This window comes from Vanellus vanellus (assembly GCF_965231255.1).
Source record: "Vanellus vanellus genome assembly, chromosome: 18".
NCBI classification, from domain to species: Eukaryota; Metazoa; Chordata; class Aves; order Charadriiformes; family Charadriidae; genus Vanellus; species Vanellus vanellus.
The window spans coordinates 2193750-2212820 of record NC_138923.1 but is presented as its reverse complement, the minus strand read 5'-3'; the positions used below and the strand labels follow the sequence as shown (position 1 = coordinate 2212820).

Genomic DNA, 19071 nt, shown 5'->3' with positions numbered 1-19071 from the left:
TGCCAGTCAAGATCTGAGAGCCTTCTAGCGTAGTTTCTGTCAACTCTTTCTTTCCTAGGCAGAGTCAGTGAAACAGCGCTAAGGACTGAACAGTGAAACTTGGCTGGCAAGCAAGTGCTTCGGAGCTAATCCCCTGCGTGGCTGTATTTACACCCACAGATAACTCGAGTACTGCCCCAGCGCTGTTACGAGGAGGCTCCCGGGAATCCCGCTCTGCGCTCATATTTTGGCATGAAAACGAACGCTTGATTACAAAACCCAGCTGTGAGGATGGCAGGGGACAGGACCTGGAGGGTGTGATGGCAGCGTGACACCGCGTAGCACAGGCATGAGTTCCTGGTGTCCCGGCAGCGCCAGGGCACAGCTGATGTGGCTGCAGAGCTGGCGATGGGATGTGGCATATATGGCCCATCAGTACCAGATGTGGCACACACTGCTTGCGAGGGAGGTAGGGCTGGCACCAGTAGGATGTGCTGGGACAGCCCCACTTACTGCCAGGTGACAAGGTACTCCGGTTTGAGTGACACAGGACTAATTTCTCTTCTAATACCTGGGAAAACTGCCCTTTTAGAAGACTCTTGTGTCTGAATTTGTGGAAATATTTACTTCATAGCCAGCTATGGTGTGTGGGTTTCGAGGTCTCGGTGTTTTTGAGCTCACCAGGTGCGGGGATGAGGAGGAGCGAGACCTGAGCACTTGACCCAAGCTGGCCAACAGGATTATTGCACACCATGAACGGCACATTCAATCATTCAATATAAATTAGAAAGTTTGCTGCAAAATGTTCTCTCTCCCGTGCTGGCTGCCATCCTGAGAACTCCTCGCCCCGGTGCCAGAGCCCTGAGGCCTTCCCTTCCTCCAGAAGCCGAAGCCGCAGCGCTCTCAGTGTCCCACATTCGCTGTCCCTTGCTGGGAGTGCACAGCTTCTACGGATAGAATGGGCTGAGTATAGTCCTTGTGTATTTTATATTGGTATTGGGATCAATATTGGTTCTTTGGTGCTATTAATGTTAATTATCTATTCTTATTCTATTAAATCTGTTCATATTTGAATCCCTGGGTTTTCTTGTTTCTTCCCAATTCCCCTTCCCAGCTGGGGAGGGGTCACTGGGTGAGAGAATGATTGTCTAAATGACAATAAACTGTTGTGGGTTTTCTCAAACCATAAGACAGGGGAACAGGGGAAGTGCGGGGCCCAGCAGCACTCAGAGACACATGAATTCCCCTCAAACTCCTGTGAGACATCTCAGTTCCTCACCCTGTTACAGGGCAGAGCGAAACTCCGCCTGCCCAGCGCCCGCTCTGGCTTTGTGTCCATCACACCACACGTAAGGGAGCATGAAGGGAGAGGGAAGAATGCAACAGGTAAAAATAATCCATTTTAACTGGGTTCCTGTAACAAATTTGACTTTGTACCCTACGACGCCAATTTGAAAACAGGAAAGTGCTGACATGGGATCGTTCCAGGATAAAGAATAAAGACTGTCCTTCTGGCCACCAGGTACCCCGGGCACCAGCGATGCTGGGAAGGCCTCAGGGAGAACAGTGCCCGGGTGTCTGGCCAGAAGCCGCCTGTGCAGGTGGTGGTAAAGGGTTAAAAGTGAATTCTGTCATCTGTCACACTGCTGAGATGGATATGGCATGTCCCACCCTGCTATGGTGGTGGCGCGTGGAGGAGAAAGTCTCCCAATGGGGAGGATGCGGAAATGAAGGCTGAAAGATCCCAGAGCTAAAGAAAAATGCCTTAAATGACAGAGTTGTCCATCCTGTTCAGCGCTGGGCTCTGTGCTCAGGGGGGCTGCCCTTTCTGCACCGAATGGAAGAGGAACCTGCAGGTGACTGTCATTTGGAGATAAAGGGGAAAACTGCAGCTGGGAGATCAAGTCAGACCTGCTGATTTTGGAAATTAAGTCAAACAGACCCATGACAAAGAAAGCGGCTTATGGGAATGCGATGCCTTCTGCCCTCCTGGGGATGTGCTTTATTTTGGAGCTGGTCCATTTCCCTACAGGGATTATCCGGCCTTTGGCCTCCCTTGAATTTCTCCTGGGCTCTGTTTCTCGGAGTATAGGATGGTGCTCGGAGATTGGCCTTCCTCCCGGGACAAGGGGTAATGCTTAATGCTCTCCAAGTTCCTCAGCGATCCAGTCCACACTCACCGAGCCGCAGATACTGCTGGAACTGTGAATCGCCCCATCCTGTCCCCACCACTGGATCTGCCTCTCTCAGACGGTCCCTTGTTTAAAGCATCAGGAGTTTTTACCTTCCTCCCCTTTGAACTGCCTCTTGCTCTGGAGTTTTCACCGCTTCCCTGGCTGCTACGGGTCAGCGGTGCCCGTTGCCGGTAACCCTCCTCCCATCAGCACAGCAAAGCATCTGCCCGGTGGCTCTTCCCAGGACTGTGAACTCAGCCGGAGTGCAACAACGATGACAAAACAAACGAGAGAAAACCTGCTTTCCCAGAAACATCTCTTTTTATTAAATCACATCTTAAAACCTAGAAACATTCATGTATTTGAAACCTGGTTATCATACACGAAGCAGCAGATAGTCTCAGAGAAACGTGTTAACGTAGGCAGCAGAGACGGCAGATGTCTCCCGCATCGCGGGCGGGTTTGCCCCGGGCCCGGGCAGCAGGCAGCCAGCCAGGAACCACCTCGGAAACCGGGGAGAGCGCTTTGGAGTAACATCCTTCTGACTTCCAAGAAGCCAACCTGCTGGTCCAGGGCCCACAGAGCACTCGGAGCTTACAATCTTTGTTTTCAAAAGCTTCCATTAAGACAGTTTTGGCCTCAAATCAGCATGTCTCAGGTTGAGCTCCCTAACCCAGAGGCTGCCGGGGCCAACGCATCGAGCTCCTCATGCATCTGCTCTGCCTTCAGCTCCCCGCTGAGATGTTTCAAGCGGAAGAGGGACCCGACTGCTCAGACACACACCGGGCAGGTACATGTGGAGCAGCCTCGCCGGAGCGGCGCAGATGGACGCAGCCATGTTACCCTGCGCATGAGTTGTTTGATTTTGAAAGGAGCAGAACGCTGTCAACTCCCTCCGAACTCAGCTGAGAGTAAAGGCAGAATCAGACCACAGAGTGTTTTATCTTCACATGGTTTGTCAAACAGTCAATTACTATTCAAACTTGGGTGGTTTGGGGTTTTACCCCCCATTATTTTGACAACTATGCTTTTTTTCCCCCTCATTTGGATGGAAGGAACTTGCTCAAATATCTGAGTTTAGGAGCACTACAGGATATAACCTATTCCTCTGCACTTTACCAGATCCATTTTCAAAGCCTGCACCGTTACCCTTTCTGCTTGTTACACATTTGCTTTTCTTTTCAGAAAACCGATGATCCCCCCTCGCTCCCAGCGCTGCAGTAGCAAAGGGAGGGCTCGCAGCTGTGCAAAGGAACTGGAAATGAAAACTGGTGCCTGAACCCCAAGAGGAAACAGTAAAGATGCCCAAAGCGCGTTGACTCACAGCCCTGTGAGAGCTCAGGTTTTGCTGTTGCTTGAGACCATAACTGAAGTCACCCCAGTTCCAGGAATAGCATTGTTAAAGAACAACAGGAAACACACAGCGGAAAAACTACAGCCCCGTCTTACTCATGCGGGTACGACTCCAGCCTGGTTTCCCGGGATGGGGAACACCAAACGTGCTCTGTTTCTTCCGTCATCCCCATCTTAACACCAAGCAAAACGGTGTCTCTTTAGCATAGGGGCCATAGCAAGAGCAGGGTCCATGCTCAAGGGGCCTTGCTTGGCTGTACTTATTTATGATGTTTTTAGGGCATTTCAAATATCAGGGCCAAGATACCTGTCCTTGAATTCCCAACTCTGCACCAGCTCCGAGTTAATGGGAACTTATAGTGGGGACTATACTACTACAACTGAGTTTGAGCACTAAAACATAAATAAAAAAAAATAAAAATCTAATAACCCCACACTTTCTATTGAAGCTTTTTGGTTGCCACCACCGTGCATCTGTGCTGGTCCTGAGCCAGAGGCCAGGGTGACCATGGCAGTGCCCAGTCCCTGGCCGGCTGCCACAGCCCCCTCAGCCCCTTAAGTATGTCAACTTTAAGGATACTCTAAAAGCAATACAATAATGTGAAAAATTATTGGGTTGGATTAGTTCTTTAAAGTTTACTAAACATTTATAGAAATATACAATTTAACGTCCTTTCAGATGGATTCTTTACATTTAATGTCCATAATGTTTATTCCCTCCAGTCTTCTCAGTTTTTCACCCTCACTGGCAGTATGGTGGGTTGGATTTATTTCCAAATCAAAGCAGCTACGGGTTCCTATCACTCTTCAATAGCTCACGCACGATCTCGGGAAGAGATTGTGCACTGGCATTTTAGGCAGAGAGAGCAAACTCTGGTATCTCACTATTAATTGAGCTGATTACACAGTAGGATTACCTGGGAGCAACAATGATCACAATCAGGTTCGTGGTCATTAATCCACCCCTTTACTCACTCAGCTTTAATATATGATAGTATGCAATGAGGCTGACTTGTCATCGAGACAGTAACAATTTCCAGTTGACTTTGGCTTGTGTTTCCACAACTGAGAATTAAAACACACTCCCACAGCAGATGCAGAAAGCCACAGATACTCTGTGATCAAGTGGGACAAAATACAGAATCACAAACAATTTTTACAGATGGTGTGGAAAATGGTATTGCCGCTGGAGATCCCTTGGGAGGACACCTGCATGGCATCCTCCAGGAAGGGCTCTGTATCATCACCTCCAGGGACTGTCACGCCAGAGCCCAGAGTACAGAGCGATCCAGCTTTACGCGTACCCGCGGATCTGCACCCGGTATTGGCAGTGTGGCCCAATAGCTCGAGGAAGGATGACACAACCCAGCACATCCTCTGATCGGAGCTCTGGCAACATATGCCAATTGTCAAGGGCCCTGGAAGGACATTTTAATCGTACAGTAACATACCTTATCCTGGACCAATACACCATTAATAACACGTAAGCGTAACTTTTAAACTGGGTTTTGATGGGTCGAATATTTACACTTGCACCAAGAGAGCAGAGCAAGCCTGTCGTTCCCCCTCCTGCCTGGACCAGGATTAAGGACACGCTCCCATTCCCAGACCCCGCCAGGTCAGCTATTTAAAAATCAGCATTTTCCATTCTTTCGACTAGCCCCACTTCTGTTGCCTGAAGGTGACGAAGCAGCGCTGCAGTGACTCTGCCAGCAGAGCCTTGGGAACAGGAACTCCCAGCCACAGGTCACTAACACAGTCACATCCCGAACAACAGCAGCTATTTGTGAAATGGATGCGCGCCAGGAGCCAGAGAGACGCTAACACAGCATGGATGACACCGATAATTCTGCCTCACGCTTTACTGCACGTGGCAAAACAAGTAGGGGCAATCGGAGGGGGAACGTCTCCCCCAGACCACGGGCAAGAGCCCGTGTGCGAAAAGACAATGTGAACACACATACACACGCGTTCCAGAAGCCACCGGAGCAGGAAACCTGCATCAAGCTCCAGGCAACAAGTCCAGGCTGAGAATCAAAGAATAACTTCATTTTCAGAGTTGCCTCCGCAGACTCGGGGGCAGGAGCGGGTGGGACCCCAGGGGTGCGCACAGCAGAGTCCTCGCACAGGGCAGGATGAGTTGGCTGGTTGCCTTTTGCAGTCGATGTTTTGCTAGAGCTACAAGGATTTTTCTGGTTTTGTTGTTGTTTTGGGTTGGGGTTTTTTGTTTGTTTGTTTGTTTTTTAATGCAGGAAGGGATCATCTGCTAACTCATCCGTTTCCCATCCCCGGCCTGGAGTTCAGCGGCAAAGGGAAGTTGGCGGCTACAGCATGAGGAAAGGTGCAAAAAGCTGTATCTCAATTTTCTACCTGTTTCTACATCCCTCAGGTAACTTGAATTTTCTTCTTCCCTTTCCTTCCCAGCCAAATGAGAGGAAGACAGAAAAGCCCCTTTGGAAAACCCTGAATAAGACAAGTGCCACATCCAAGATGACGACTCCCCAGCTTCTACAGCCGGGCGGATATTCTCTGTAGGCACCGGAGAATAAGGCCAGGGGCTGCTCCCAGCGTGTCAGCCAGGCTGAGGAGCAGCAGACCGGACAGCTCATGCACTCGCTGCCCACCCGTCTCCTCTCCTGGAGGTGACAGTCCCAGCTCAGGCCATACTGTGACCCGCAGAGCTCTGCTGACGGTCACCAGGCCAGGCGAGGGGTCTGAGGTCACATCCAGCACTGCCTCATAGCAAGAGCAGCAGAACCTCCCACGCGTGGCTGGGGTGAGCAGCCAGGGCTCAATTTAGTTAACCCAGTTTAATCTGTTTCTTCCCAGGGTTAACCCAGCGTCCCCGTTTCTCCTGCCCTTGCTAAAAGCAAATCCAGACGACGCAGGAGCTGCGGCGGCAGTTCCCCGTGGCAGGGCTGAGCGTAACGGTGCGACAGAGCTGCCAGTCCTCTACCAGAGCAGGTGGGGATGGGAGCTCAACCGCACCGTAACCTGCTGGCTCCAATCACCCTTACTAGAGGTGAGCTCCGCCAAGCCAATTCTGACGGCAATTATGGGCTGCGGGTGAACAAACGGGTTTCAGGGCTTCAGACAGACACACCCCAGGAGCAGGAGCTGAAAGCTGGAAGAAGCAGGTACAAGTGGAATGACAAATTGTCCTGTGTACTCAGCAGCCACAGTGCCCCTGGGCAGAGCGCCCTGCGGGCGAGCCGTGCTCCGCTGGCACTGCCCGGGGCCATCCTCAGCATCCCCCAGAGAAGACGCTGCAGAGGCGCTTGGGGCGCTCGGAACCGGCACTCAGCCTCTGCAGAGGGGAAGTCCTGGCTGCGAGTGTGCTGTGGGCTGGCAGCAAGCGCACATCCAGAGGTCAACCTGTACAGGCTGGTCCAAGGGAGGAAGTTACAGGCTCTATTTTTAACTCTAAAGTTTAAATAATTACAATTTTTATTTAATTTTTTTTTTTTTGCATCCCATCCTCTGCTGATCCCTTCCTTTCCCAGCAGCCACTCGAAAAATTCAACCAGTTAAAAAAGGGAAGAAATTTGTTTTCCTCTTTCAGAAATGGTTAACTTCAATGACGGTATTCGCACAAAGGACTTTAAACATCAAAACACTATTGTCTTTCCAGTCACAGCTTTTAGAGTATTTCATCTCTTTAGTCAAATGAACGCTACAAAGGAAATAATATGCTCATGTCCTAAACATCACAAACTATGAGGAATATAGATCTTTGGAAAAGAGAGAAATGCATTCATTGTTTGTCATTATACTATACTATAGTCAACTGCACCAGTAAAACAGTCAGTAATGTTCATTCAAACATACATCTTCCTATAGAAGTTACGCAACTGTACAATCTACCGTTCTACTTCGCACCCCTATTTCTACAAGTGATCAATGAGAATAGATACACAATAGTTCTACAGAGAAATCACTGAAGTGGATACATAAACGGGCCCTTTCGGAGTTAAGTAAGATTTTCAATAGTTCCACAATGCTACATTCATGCTACCAAGTTCACTGAATTGGGATTTTACTTTAGAAAAGAGAAAGGAAGAACAGTTTGTCTGTCTCCAGTTAGGAGCATAACCATAGGAGGTAAAAGGGTCAGAAAGGGAGAGAGTTTTGTGTAAGCATTTTAATCCTGCCACTACCGTTTCCTTCTCCAAATAAGACATGACTTCTTGCTTTCGTTGCACCTACAGCTCCCACCTCTCTCAAGCGCAGCTGGTGGAAGCTACCATGCTAAATAAGAGAGAATTGGCATGAATTTTGATTTCTTTTCCATACCTGGCATTTTCTTCCAAATGCTACAGACCGGTGCCGATTATCCCCTTCACCTCAAGTCTGGAAAACACGACCGAGTCAAGAGGATAAGTCCAGCCCGGGATGAGATGTAGCCACCGAACCTCCCCAGGTCGGGCCAGCGCAGCAGGGCGGCCGCCCGACAGCTCTGAGCCAGAGCGGGAGGCAACAGCCCACACCTATTTAGTTCAATATGTTGCTTTCAATGACTTTAAACCATCTCTCTCTCCACCTATTCTTCTCCTTACTATATGTACATGATTTCTTCAAAAGTTTTGCTATAGAACTGCTATAAATGTACAGGGTTCAGCAGTTCTAGCCAGATGCCTGCTCCCCAAAAGTACGACCACAGATATGTCACAGGGGAAGGAGTACTCTACACATCAGAACAACTAGTTCTTTTTGTAAATATTAAAAAAAAAGATTTGTACATATATTTTCCTTCACTTCACAATCACCTAATTTTAGAGACCAGGAAATCAGGAAACCAAAGTAATACTTCCCAGTTATTCTCCAGTAGATCTTACTTATAAAAGAAACAACTTGTATCACCTCCCAGAATTGCCAGAGTGACCTACACAGACTGTAAGTAATATTTATCCTCTGAACAGCAGAGTAGAAGATGGAAAAAAAACCCTTCCCAAAACAAAAAGCAACCCCCCCTCCCCCCGACTTAAACAAAAAGTAAATATAGTCCAAAATATATCATCAAACATCAAGTACGAATCTGGGTTCTCAAACGATGGCTGCTCTGACAAAGCTCTGGTTTTACTCTGTCCTACACAGGAAGGGACGTGAGCAGCTCAGACCAATCAACAGGTCTTTTTCGCACTGGAAAAGAGGTGGTTTATGCACAAACAACTGGCAATCAAGTGAAAACAGGGAAGATTCCAACTCATGCTACAAACCCGTGCTGATTCCTCCAGAAGCATTTCTTCCAAATGCCTCAGCGAACAGTCTCCTTGGAGGGGTTCTGATGGCCGTGGCACCGTGCTGCTCCGCACAGCAGACTAGAAAGAGAACTCGTCTCTCAACACACAGCAAAACACTGGCATGAGCGAGTAATTACCATGGCTATTAATTTCTAATTCATTTTTATACCATAGCGAACCTGACGGAGGTTTCTCAGCCAGGTACTGTATTTCTAACCTAAAGTATTTTAGCAAAACTAAGAGTTTTGCAAGCAGCAAAATAGAAAGTAACGAAGTTGTGTCTAATTGGAGGAGAACTATACATTCGTGAGAGCACATACAATTAGTGCAACACAGCTACTCTGAAAGTAACAAACCAAACCGGGTTAATCAATGCAGCAGACATGCAGGGTCTGCTAAGTTACCTTAAAATATGTTTGCTGGTGATTAAATATGTCTACAGAAGATATATTACCATTTTGAATATATTTTCAAGCAGACCAAAAATACCTCATCTATTGGTTACTGGTGTGTTATTTTTAACTAATTAAATATTGGGAGGGATTTGGCCCCTCTTGCTATAAAAATTGCACTTATTTTCTATTAAACAAAACAAAAAAAGAGTTAGATTTCAATTCTATATTCCAGTATATATTCACAATGAAACTGGATCGTCTCGATCGAAGTTTGCAGGAGTAGGTGTAGCAGTCCTTGCTCTCCGAGATCCCCAGACACAGAAGGTCCCATCAGTACAAACCCCTCCTTCCTCTGTGCTCTGGTCACTTCTTCATTGTAGTGCACGGGTAATTTATTTTATTTTGTGTAAGAAAACCTGAGCTTTAAAAGTCTTTAAAAGGACCTGGAATCAAATCTGGCCCATTCTGACCCAAAACAGCTCAGTTCTGCAAGGAACTCCATCCTGTCCTCGTTTCACACAGCTCCTCCTGAGACACCACGGCTCTGACCTGAGGCGAGTGAGGTGTCAAACCCTTTCCCTCCAGTCTCTCTTGACCCAGGAGACTTTCCTCCCAACACACTTCCGAGGGCTCCTTCTTCCCTCCCTTTAGCTCTGCTGCCTCCTATAGGGCTTTGAAGGGCTCCCTGTGCCAATAAAAAAGTCTCTCTGCAGTAAGCATGACTTCTTGGACACCGGTGATCAACTTCCTCTTGCAAAGTCTTCTCCAGCTCATAAAATGTCATCGTAATCCAATAGTTTAGAGTGCTGGCGGGTCTTCCAGAGGCGGTAAAGGCGGAAGTCAAAGTAAGTCTCAATCATTTGCTTACCTAGGAGAAGTGAAACAAAGCAGAGGGGTTACACCCTGCAGCACAAGGGAGGGACGTGAGAGGCCGCGGCAGCAAAACCCACCCCACCTACAGGCAGGGGCCCAGGAGAACCCATCCACACGCTTCGTACGGAGAGTACTGACACTCAGCACCTACCCAGAGCACAGGAAGGTGCCCATGAGAAGCAAACATCTTTTTAGGTCTCCTCAATCCATGAAAGGGTCCTTATAATCCCCTGACAGGGTTTGTCCGTGGGGGCGGGAACTGAACACTAAGTGGGTCTCCAGACTTTGACCCCTCTGCAGTGCCTGCAGAAGGGGGGCCGGGGGCTATAGGGCATCAGACAGCAGCTCCAACAGCCTGCGTGAGGCAACCTGGCACAGGGGCCTCAGGAAATTAAAAATCAAGAGTAAACTCATTGTAAAGATTTGTGGGAAACATTAAAAATAATTAAAATTTAAATTTAAAATAAAAACTGTTTTGTGTTTTGTTTAAATTAACATTAACAGGCTGTCTCTGTGCTGCAGAGCTGTCTCTTCGCACAGCAATGAGCTCAACAGGGCACAGGAATGCGAGTTCTGCGCCGCCGGCAGCTCTGATTGAAGGTGGGGGGTCTCACGAGGCAGTCACCCACCTAAAGCCATGCACAGGGCTGGCGCTGGAAGCGGCGAGCGCATTTGAAAACACAAGGGCAAACAACCCTGGACTCTGAGACAGGGCTCAAGCAGGGATTTTCGCTTTTGAGGCCTGATTAAGATTAGTTTCAGATGACTTTGCAAAGGATTAAAGAGGGTACACTATTGGCACGTCCCAGATTGACCAAGGGGATAAATCCAGACATATTCTTCAGCCCAGCCTCCTGGGAGATCAACTGCTTAAAAGCATGTGCGCAGAACCTGCTGCCTTGCCTGCCGAGCTGCACATAAACCCAGGAATTCTCCTGCAAGTTGCTTCTTGGCACACGTGTACGAGCACATTCACTGTGGGATCTGTACAAGCACTGTGTAAAGCTGGGTCCAAACCTCGACAGGACATGCACAGAGTGCGCTCAACTCCTGTACACTGCTATGACGGTAAGCAGGAATTAAGAATAACCCATCAGTGCTGATGCCACCTGTGAGCAGCAGAGAAAGAATCCACAGTGCTTATAGCCTAATGCTGCATATTTTTAATTTTCCAAGATAACAAAGTACCAAGGACTACAGCAAAGACAAAACAACAAGGGCAAATTCAGAATATTTATGAGTGTCGCTTATGAAACTGCACCCATAATTACCTACATTGACCAAAGAACAGGAAAAATTCTATAGCCCCTTGAAGTATCTTGAGCTACAGGCAAAAAAGAAAAAAAGCAAAGCGGACTGCGGTATAGCAAGGCTGTAATGGGCTATACCCCAGTCGCTCGCTGATGACACAACTCACTGAGTACCAGTGGTTGGAGTCCTGGAGAAGAGACTCCTGCACACTTGGTTATAGAAAAGGTTCTGCTCCCTTGTGCATTTCTCCCACGGACATCACGTCCCCAAATAATACAGTGAATCTCCTAAACTCAGCCTCGAAAGCGGCCTACTATTTGGGCTACTTTGCCACTACCAATAGCCTCAGAGAAGGTGCTGCAGCTTCAGCCACAACAAACAGGACAGATGAAGTGTGAACATGGAGGAATTGCCAGGGGAAAACCAGGTTCAGCAACTGAACTACATGAGGTGGTTACTAGCAAAACGAAGACCATGGCAGGACAGGAGCTCAAAATTGCTTTTTCAGGGAGATTCCCACTGAAGGGGGCAGGTTGATTAGGAAGGTGTGCGTCGCTGTACAGAAAAATTACCTTGAGCTGATAGTTCAAGTGGAGACTCAAAGGCAACCCTATAAGGATTCATTAAGTTTTTCAGATTCTGAAATAGCTGAAAGGAAAACATATTGAGAGTTAGCAGCTGAAAACAAAGATGAAATCCAGGGCCCCCAGAATTGCCCATCCTTCTTCCCTACCTCTAGAAAACCTTCCAGTCATGTCCTTTAAAACATCTAGCTCACCAGTAAATAAATAAAGTGTTTCAAATGACTATTCTCCTCAAAGGCTTCAATATTTGTCCTGCATGTCACTTATCATTCCTACCCTGGGGAAGGCACAATCCATAGGGTGGTTCGCCCATTCACAGCCACTCACAGGACAGGATGGCAGCATGTTCCCACAAGCAGAAGAAGAAGGTTTAGATTTCCTAGTGTGATTGTTGCCTCCCTGGGCTTGGCGCAATTCAGTAGACATTCCCTGAGAGGTGACCCAGGAAGCTCTTACCTTCTCCCCATTGGGGTTTCCAAGAACATAGCAGCCCATGATGTGAATGATATTTGGTTCAGGATTGACTTTACTCATCAGCCGGCTCAACCTCTTCCAGAAGCTGGAAAAAATAGGTATTTTTTGTTTGTTAAATTACGTATTCTGTTTTTTCATATCCCCTCATATGCATGAGTAATCACACAGATGCGTGTGTGAATGCTGCTCAGAAGGGGCCTGAGGCTTGTAGCCTGAGGAGCAAACTAGCTGCTCAAGAAGAGCCACTGGTCTTCAGACAAGGAAGAGCAGGGGCAGGGCAAGGGCCCGAGGACCAGGTCCAAGTCACATGGTAGAGAAGGAGGAGTGGCCCATTGAGCCAAGGAAGCTCCAGGGTGAAGAGAAGGGAGCAAAGTCCACCAGGGGTGCTTTTAGACTGGCAGTTTTACTAAGCACTCTCTTCTTGTAGCAGTTCCTTCCAATTTCCTATCTCCCATTTCTAGCAACAATTGCCCTTTCTAAATATGAGTGTTACGCACTAGTTCATTTCCAGGGCATGGAATCAGCAGAGAACAGCTGGAGAGGTCATTGTTCTACATAGCTAGAGAGACACCACCAACCCAGGCTGTTCCATACTACCCAGTGCTTGGTGCTGCTCAACTGTCAGACCTGCTTTACATTTTGTGACTACTGACCAGGCACATTGCACCTAAGGGACATGAAATACAACCACCTCCCCTGCCAGCGGCTGAGAGCTGACTTCTGGTGGGCTCTAAAGCCCAGCAGATCCTCTGTGGGGTCCGTGATCAGATTGCAGCCTAAGCTTTTCTCAGGACTGCCTCCCACATGCGTACAGGTTGGATGGAGACAGTCACTTCTAAGCATCCAAATTTTGAGCTGTGTGTTCACAGCTTTCTGAAAGTCCCTGAATTACCAGCTTGGGACCAGCTATGCCTGGAACGTGTTCAGAAGCGTGTACGTACACACGTGCTGAAGAATTTTATTGACATTGTTTGTGCCAGAGCATGAGAGCGCTGAACAGATGTTGATTTTAATACTCAGTTCTCATGCCAACAAAAAGTTGTGTAGGAACAGGTTGGTATACATCCTCTCCCCCACAACGAAGCACTGTTAGCCAAGTAAGTTTGAGCCAGCACAAGCGAGCAGGCAGCAAAACAGGCAAAGCTTAACTCTCACCAAGGAGAAGCAAAATTGCCGCAGCAAGCCTGGCTGACAGGCTGGCGTGTTAGCTAAAACCCTCCTCGGTAACGTGCTGGACTTTGAGCAGGCTTTGCAGAGGCAAATTCCATTTCCCCCTGCAATTAGGAGGGCAGTTACCAATCTGACAGCTGTGGGGGGAACGGTTTGGATTTTTGCCACTAGTCGCTTGCTTAGAAATGTGACCTCAGCCACTTCAGAGCAACAGAGGCACAAGTGCATGTTCTGGCTGCTGGTCAGCAAAGCCTTTGTTGGGAGAATATATATATATTCCCTCTTTTGATAGTCTCCAGTCAAGAGACACACTGCACAGCAGATAAAGCATAAATCTGGTGATCCATCCCAGGGCTGCACCACCCCAGGGACGAGCATGGCTCTGTCATCTTTGTGTCTCCCCTCAAAGGAGCTGTAAGCTGCTACTCCGTCCCCCCACAGCCTCCTCTTCCCCTAACCCCGCTCCCTCCACCTCTCCTTCCGGGCCATGCACTCTAAACACGGAGCAAACCGAGCAGAAAAATGCAATGCAAGTCCAGAACATAAACACAGCCACTCACAGGATCATATCTTCCTCCTTCTCCACTTTGGCAAAAGTGGCAACTTTGTTCTTTAACAAGTATAAGTGACCCGGACCTCCCTGCAAGAGAGACACAGACGCAAATCACTTTGCACAGGCCCTGAAGAACCAAGCCCTGGATAGGTTTCTTGCCCTGCACAGCCGTACCCAGAAGTGCCACCAGGGAGCAGAGCAGATACACCAGGCTGGCACGACTGCTACAACCTCCACAGCAGACACCGCAGGCACTTGCTCATGAAATATTCACATATGGGGAGCGTGCTGGGGGTTGGATTCCCTGTTTTTTACTGTTATATGCCCACCTCGTTCTAGCAAGGCACAATAATAGACAAAAATCTTTATTGTGGGTGGCTCTAGAGTAATAGGGAAGACAAGAAAGTCCCTTTCATTTGGGGATGTTCGGGGACTTGCCATCATAGGCAGATGAGAAGCTAAGCAAAGCAGGGATAAGGAAGCAAGACGTCACTGTAGACGAACTGGGCTTTCGCTACTAGTAGGAGGCATAAAAAGATTGAGCACAACATCAGTGCAATCTCCAGGTCTGTGTGCTGCACACCCTGCTGTTTTGCAGCATCAGGCACGTGGGAGGGAGCTCACATTAGGTTACCTTCCTAACTTCTCATTTCAATGTTCCTCGCACAGTTGCTGGGGAAGTCCAAAGCTGACTACCCTGAGGAACAGGAGACTTGCAAAGGAAATCCCCAGCGAGCCCCAGATCCAGCAGGGCCTGAACCTGTCCCACCCACAGCTTGGCAAGCCTGTGCCCTGATCCCTCTGGAGCTCTGAGCTGTGCCATCTGCCGGTCTGATCCACAACAGCCACCACTGTCACTGTCATACTGGAAGCTGTACAAAAACTGTAACCATCACATTGCAAATGCTTGTTCCTTTCTCTGAAATCTGCCTTTTGAGGTCTGCACTAACGCTGGTTTGTCTGGTTTTCCTTGAAAGCTGCTAAGAAGCAGCCCAGCTCTGAAGTCAGCCACACTAAATCAGATTTTATTTCCTGCTGTCACAGCAACTTGAGACTGCTCAGTGTCTGGGGAAATGAGAAGCGAAAGCTGTACATATTCAGTTACTTTAACAGAATCTGACTTTGGAATATTGGTTGCTCTATGTAGTTTTCCCTGTAGAAAAAGACAATTTTGTAACAAACCACCCAAGTGCTAAACAACTTTCACGTACCTGGCAAAATATCAACATCTTCCAGATTTTGCAGCCTTTCCGATAAATGTTAAGCTTCTTCTCTATTTCCTCTGCAAAAAAACATGTTGCAAAAGGTGAACCATGAAGGAAGCTAAAACTTAACCTTATTTCATCCTGAAGGCAGGAGGCTGAGCTGCGAGAGGTGCTCAGCTCCTACATTCCCACTGATGTCAAAGCAAACCCTTTGGGTTTGTGCTGTGGAAAGCGGGGAACCCCAGCGTATCACCAGGTAGAGAAGGTAAGGTGCAACACCAGACACTGCTCTGTAGTGCCCACAGCACCGTACCAGACCCTGCTGTCCTGACCCTCTGTTAACGCTCCTACTCACCTACAAGGGTACAACAAACACGTATCTTTGCTGCCCTGTACCTCGGCTTCCCTTTCATAAACGTGGAGCTTGGCATAGGAAATGGGCCACAGAAGTGAAGCTTTGTTACTGCAGCACATCCAACAGCAGCTGCAGTTGGATGACTGGACGTCACTTGGACAGACACCTGACTGTCAGGTGTCACTGAGGTGATAAAAACACCTTTATGAGTGGCACCACAGGCACAGGGCAGTGGAGTGACTTTAACATATCAATCAGTTACATTTGCAACAGGTGGGAGTTAAGAAAAGGAAATAACGCTCACATACCTAGGATGTCATCAAAGGTGGCGTGTTCATGGTCCTGGAAACCAAGAGAGAAGACATATGAAGGTTCACTGTCCCTATACCAGCTCCCATGATGTTATTATAGTCTCCATGTGCAGCAGGCAGTGCTGGAGTTTTCTGGGCTGTCAGTCCCACCCCTCCCTTTCAAATTAAGTTAATATAAAGTGATTAGGAAAAAGAGACCCACGACTCCTTACTGATGTTTCACGCACCTGCTCAGGCAGGACTAGCAAAAAACCAAGGTTAAATTAATGACAGACATGGATGCATCACTGTACATAGGGTGATGGGGTTCACGGTCCACCACAGAGCTCTGAAGCCTGCTCGTCCTGTCTGAGAATGAGCGTAAGGAGCAGCCCTAAGCCTGGCCACACACAGCTCTGCTTGTGTGCTCAGGCTGCGCTGCCATCCCTTCTTAATATTCCCATGCTGCCTGGCTGAGCCTGCATAGTCTGGTAGCCCACACATGCAATTTTCACTCCACCTTACACTTCCACCTAGACCTGAGCCCCGAAGATCCCAAATCTGGGTTCAGCACACTCCCAGCTTTTCCAAATCACATCAGGGTTTCAGAATCACCATAACAGGAACTAGGGATAGGGACAAAAAAAAAACCCCAAACAATAAAATTTCACTGTATGAAGCCTGCTCCCACACATCCAGACACAGCAGAAGCGACATACTTACGTAGAGAATGGGGATGATAGAGGGATCGTCCCTGCGGATAATTGTCGGGACATACTCTGCTTTGGGCACCTTGGAAGAAATGAGCTGGAAGAGGGAAAAAGAAGCACAACAGCATGAGGAGAAGCCAGTAGAGTCTGGACAGAGGCACAAAGGGCATGATAACAGTGTCCTATTCAGCTGCTCCCACGTGTTACCCAAACTAGCAGCCTATCTGCATCCCTGTGGAAGGTCCTTCAAGCCTGCGGTCCACTACAGAGCTCCCCCAGGCCTGCCAAGTACTCCCATGTGTCACAGTCTCCTCGGCCCCCAACAAACGAGTGCACAGCTCTGCCCAAAAGGCAGGACTGAGTCCGAGGTAACAGTGTAAAGGGCAGATCAGTGCACACAGAGGATGAAGAAGCTTGTGCGTCACCACGAATGGCTATATCCCAGTAAAGATGACTTCCGTACAGCCTTCCACTGTGCAAGGGTCTATGCTTCTGCCTGTAGGGGATTGTTCAAAGCAGGACACTCAGCTGGCCGGTGGTGGGATGGCTGCCTGCCTGAACAGAAGGCAGGCAAGGGATGGAATGGCATCAGGCACAGGCAGGAGCACAGCCGTGGGATGTTGGGCAGATGCAGGTCGCCTGGCAACTCTGGCTGAAGCTTCAGCTGGTTCCATCAGCGCGAGAGCCCGAGACGATGGGGCTGCCATCTGCACAAGCCAAAGGGCTATGGGAACACAGGCAATTTGGCTGTGCTGTGATTTCAGTTCATCGTTGTGAGTGGAGCAGGCAGCCTGGGTTCCAGATTGGGGTCCCAGTCACTCCTTTGGATACATGGGAGTTAACGTAAAGTTGTACCTGAAGAGGCACAATGCACAGAGTCCGGGGTGGACATTCCTCCACCTGGGGAGACACAGTGGAGGGACCAAGGGCTCAGCAAACCCAGGAGTTGAGTTCTTAGTGTTTGGGTGTCACCTGGCCACTTTGCCCTGAGTGTGCCGTGGGGCTGAGACTGCACAGCCAGCTTGGGAACACACATAAAAGCAGATGGTCTTCATGTCCTTCACTCTTCCCAAGTCTAGCAGGACCCATTCAAACACAGTACTGCTCTGCTGGACTGGCAATGCTGCCCTAAGAAAAAGCTAGAAGCTTGAGACCCCATTTTGCCTGAGTACTTGTGCCTGTGGCCAAAGAAGGGATGTGTCAGAACCTGGTCCTGTCGGCCAAACCCCTCAGAGCAGAGCAGGAGGGAGCACAGGGGGAGCCTACCACCAAGGAAGGATAAGAGAGCAGAAAGCATCTCAAGGGATGACATACGGTTCCAAAGCAAATCGGGCAAGTAACAACAGGAGGGAGGGACTGCTGGGCCTGGGGACTCAGGTCTCTTGTCAAGGTTATTGAGACTCAGGCTAACTTGATTCAGTGTTGGTGACAGTCCTGCTCCGATTTGGGGTTGGACTACAGGTCCTTCCTCTTCTAGTTTTCTTTCAACACATTATCCCCAGCAATAACAGATGCTGAATACTATGTCACGTCTTGGCTGATCTCCAAGTGACCCTCATACACACCTGAAGAGTTGCCCATACAAAAGACTTGCCTCTTCCCATGAGGATCCTAAACTCAGCAGCTCTGAAAGGACAGACAGAACCTGAATAGATAGAGTAGCTGAGTTGGAAACCCCGTCCTGGTTTAAGTAACACAGGACTAATTTCTCCTTTAATGCTTGGGAAAACGGCCCTTTTAGAAGACTCTAGTGTCTGAATTTGTGAAAATATTTACTTCATAGCCAGCTATGGTCTGCCGGTTTCAAGGACTCAGTTTTAGGGCTCAGCAGGTGTGGGGATGAGGAGGAGGAAGACCTGAGTACTTGACCCAAGCTGGCCAACAGAATCATTTCATACCCTGAACAGCACATTCAATATAAATTAGAAAGCTTGCTGCAAAGTGCTCTCTCTCCCTTGGTGGCTGCCATCCCAAGAACTTCTTGCCCCAGTGCCAGAGCCCTGAGGCCTTCCTTCCTCCCAAAGCAATAGCGCTCACAGTATCCCACATTTGCTGTCCCCTGCTGGGAGTGCAAATCTTACCACTGATATAATTGGCTGAGTATAATCCTTGCATATTTTATATCGGTATCGGGATCAATATTGGTTCTTTAGTGTTATTAATGTTAATTATCTTGTCTTATGCTATTGAAACTGTTTATATTTCAACCCGTGGGTTTCCTTGTTTTTTCTCCGATTCCCCTTCCCGGGTGGGGAGGGGTCATTGGGTGAGAGAATGATTGTCTAAATAACAATGGGTTTTCTCAAACCATAACAAACCCTCACCATTATTTTTGGTGGAATAAAGTCTTCTCCGTCACATGCCATGGCTTCAAGTTCCTTTTCTGCTTCCCAGTTCAAGTCAAAGTTGCCATCCAAAGTGCTGCAGGAATCCTGAAGGTCATGGCCTGCCAGAACACAGTGTGC

At 48.4% G+C, this 19071-nt stretch overlaps 1 protein-coding gene across 1 annotated transcript in view; it reads right to left on the bottom strand.

Annotated features, from left to right (window-relative positions):
- Positions 1 to 9874: 9874 nt before the first annotated feature.
- NSMF (NMDA receptor synaptonuclear signaling and neuronal migration factor) overlaps positions 9875 to 19071 on the bottom strand; it is a gene marked incomplete at its 5' end in the record, with an annotated part of 45782 nt that continues 36585 nt past the window's right edge. Inside the window, 8 exons of the mRNA XM_082492612.1 lie at positions 9875 to 10009; positions 11838 to 11913; positions 12306 to 12408; positions 14054 to 14133; positions 15258 to 15328; positions 15915 to 15948; positions 16620 to 16703; positions 18931 to 19052. Coding sequence (XP_082348738.1) covers positions 9912 to 10009; positions 11838 to 11913; positions 12306 to 12408; positions 14054 to 14133; positions 15258 to 15328; positions 15915 to 15948; positions 16620 to 16703; positions 18931 to 19052 — 668 coding nt within the window. The 3' untranslated portion in view covers positions 9875 to 9911. The remainder of the gene's footprint in view (positions 10010 to 11837; positions 11914 to 12305; positions 12409 to 14053; positions 14134 to 15257; positions 15329 to 15914; positions 15949 to 16619; positions 16704 to 18930; positions 19053 to 19071) is intronic.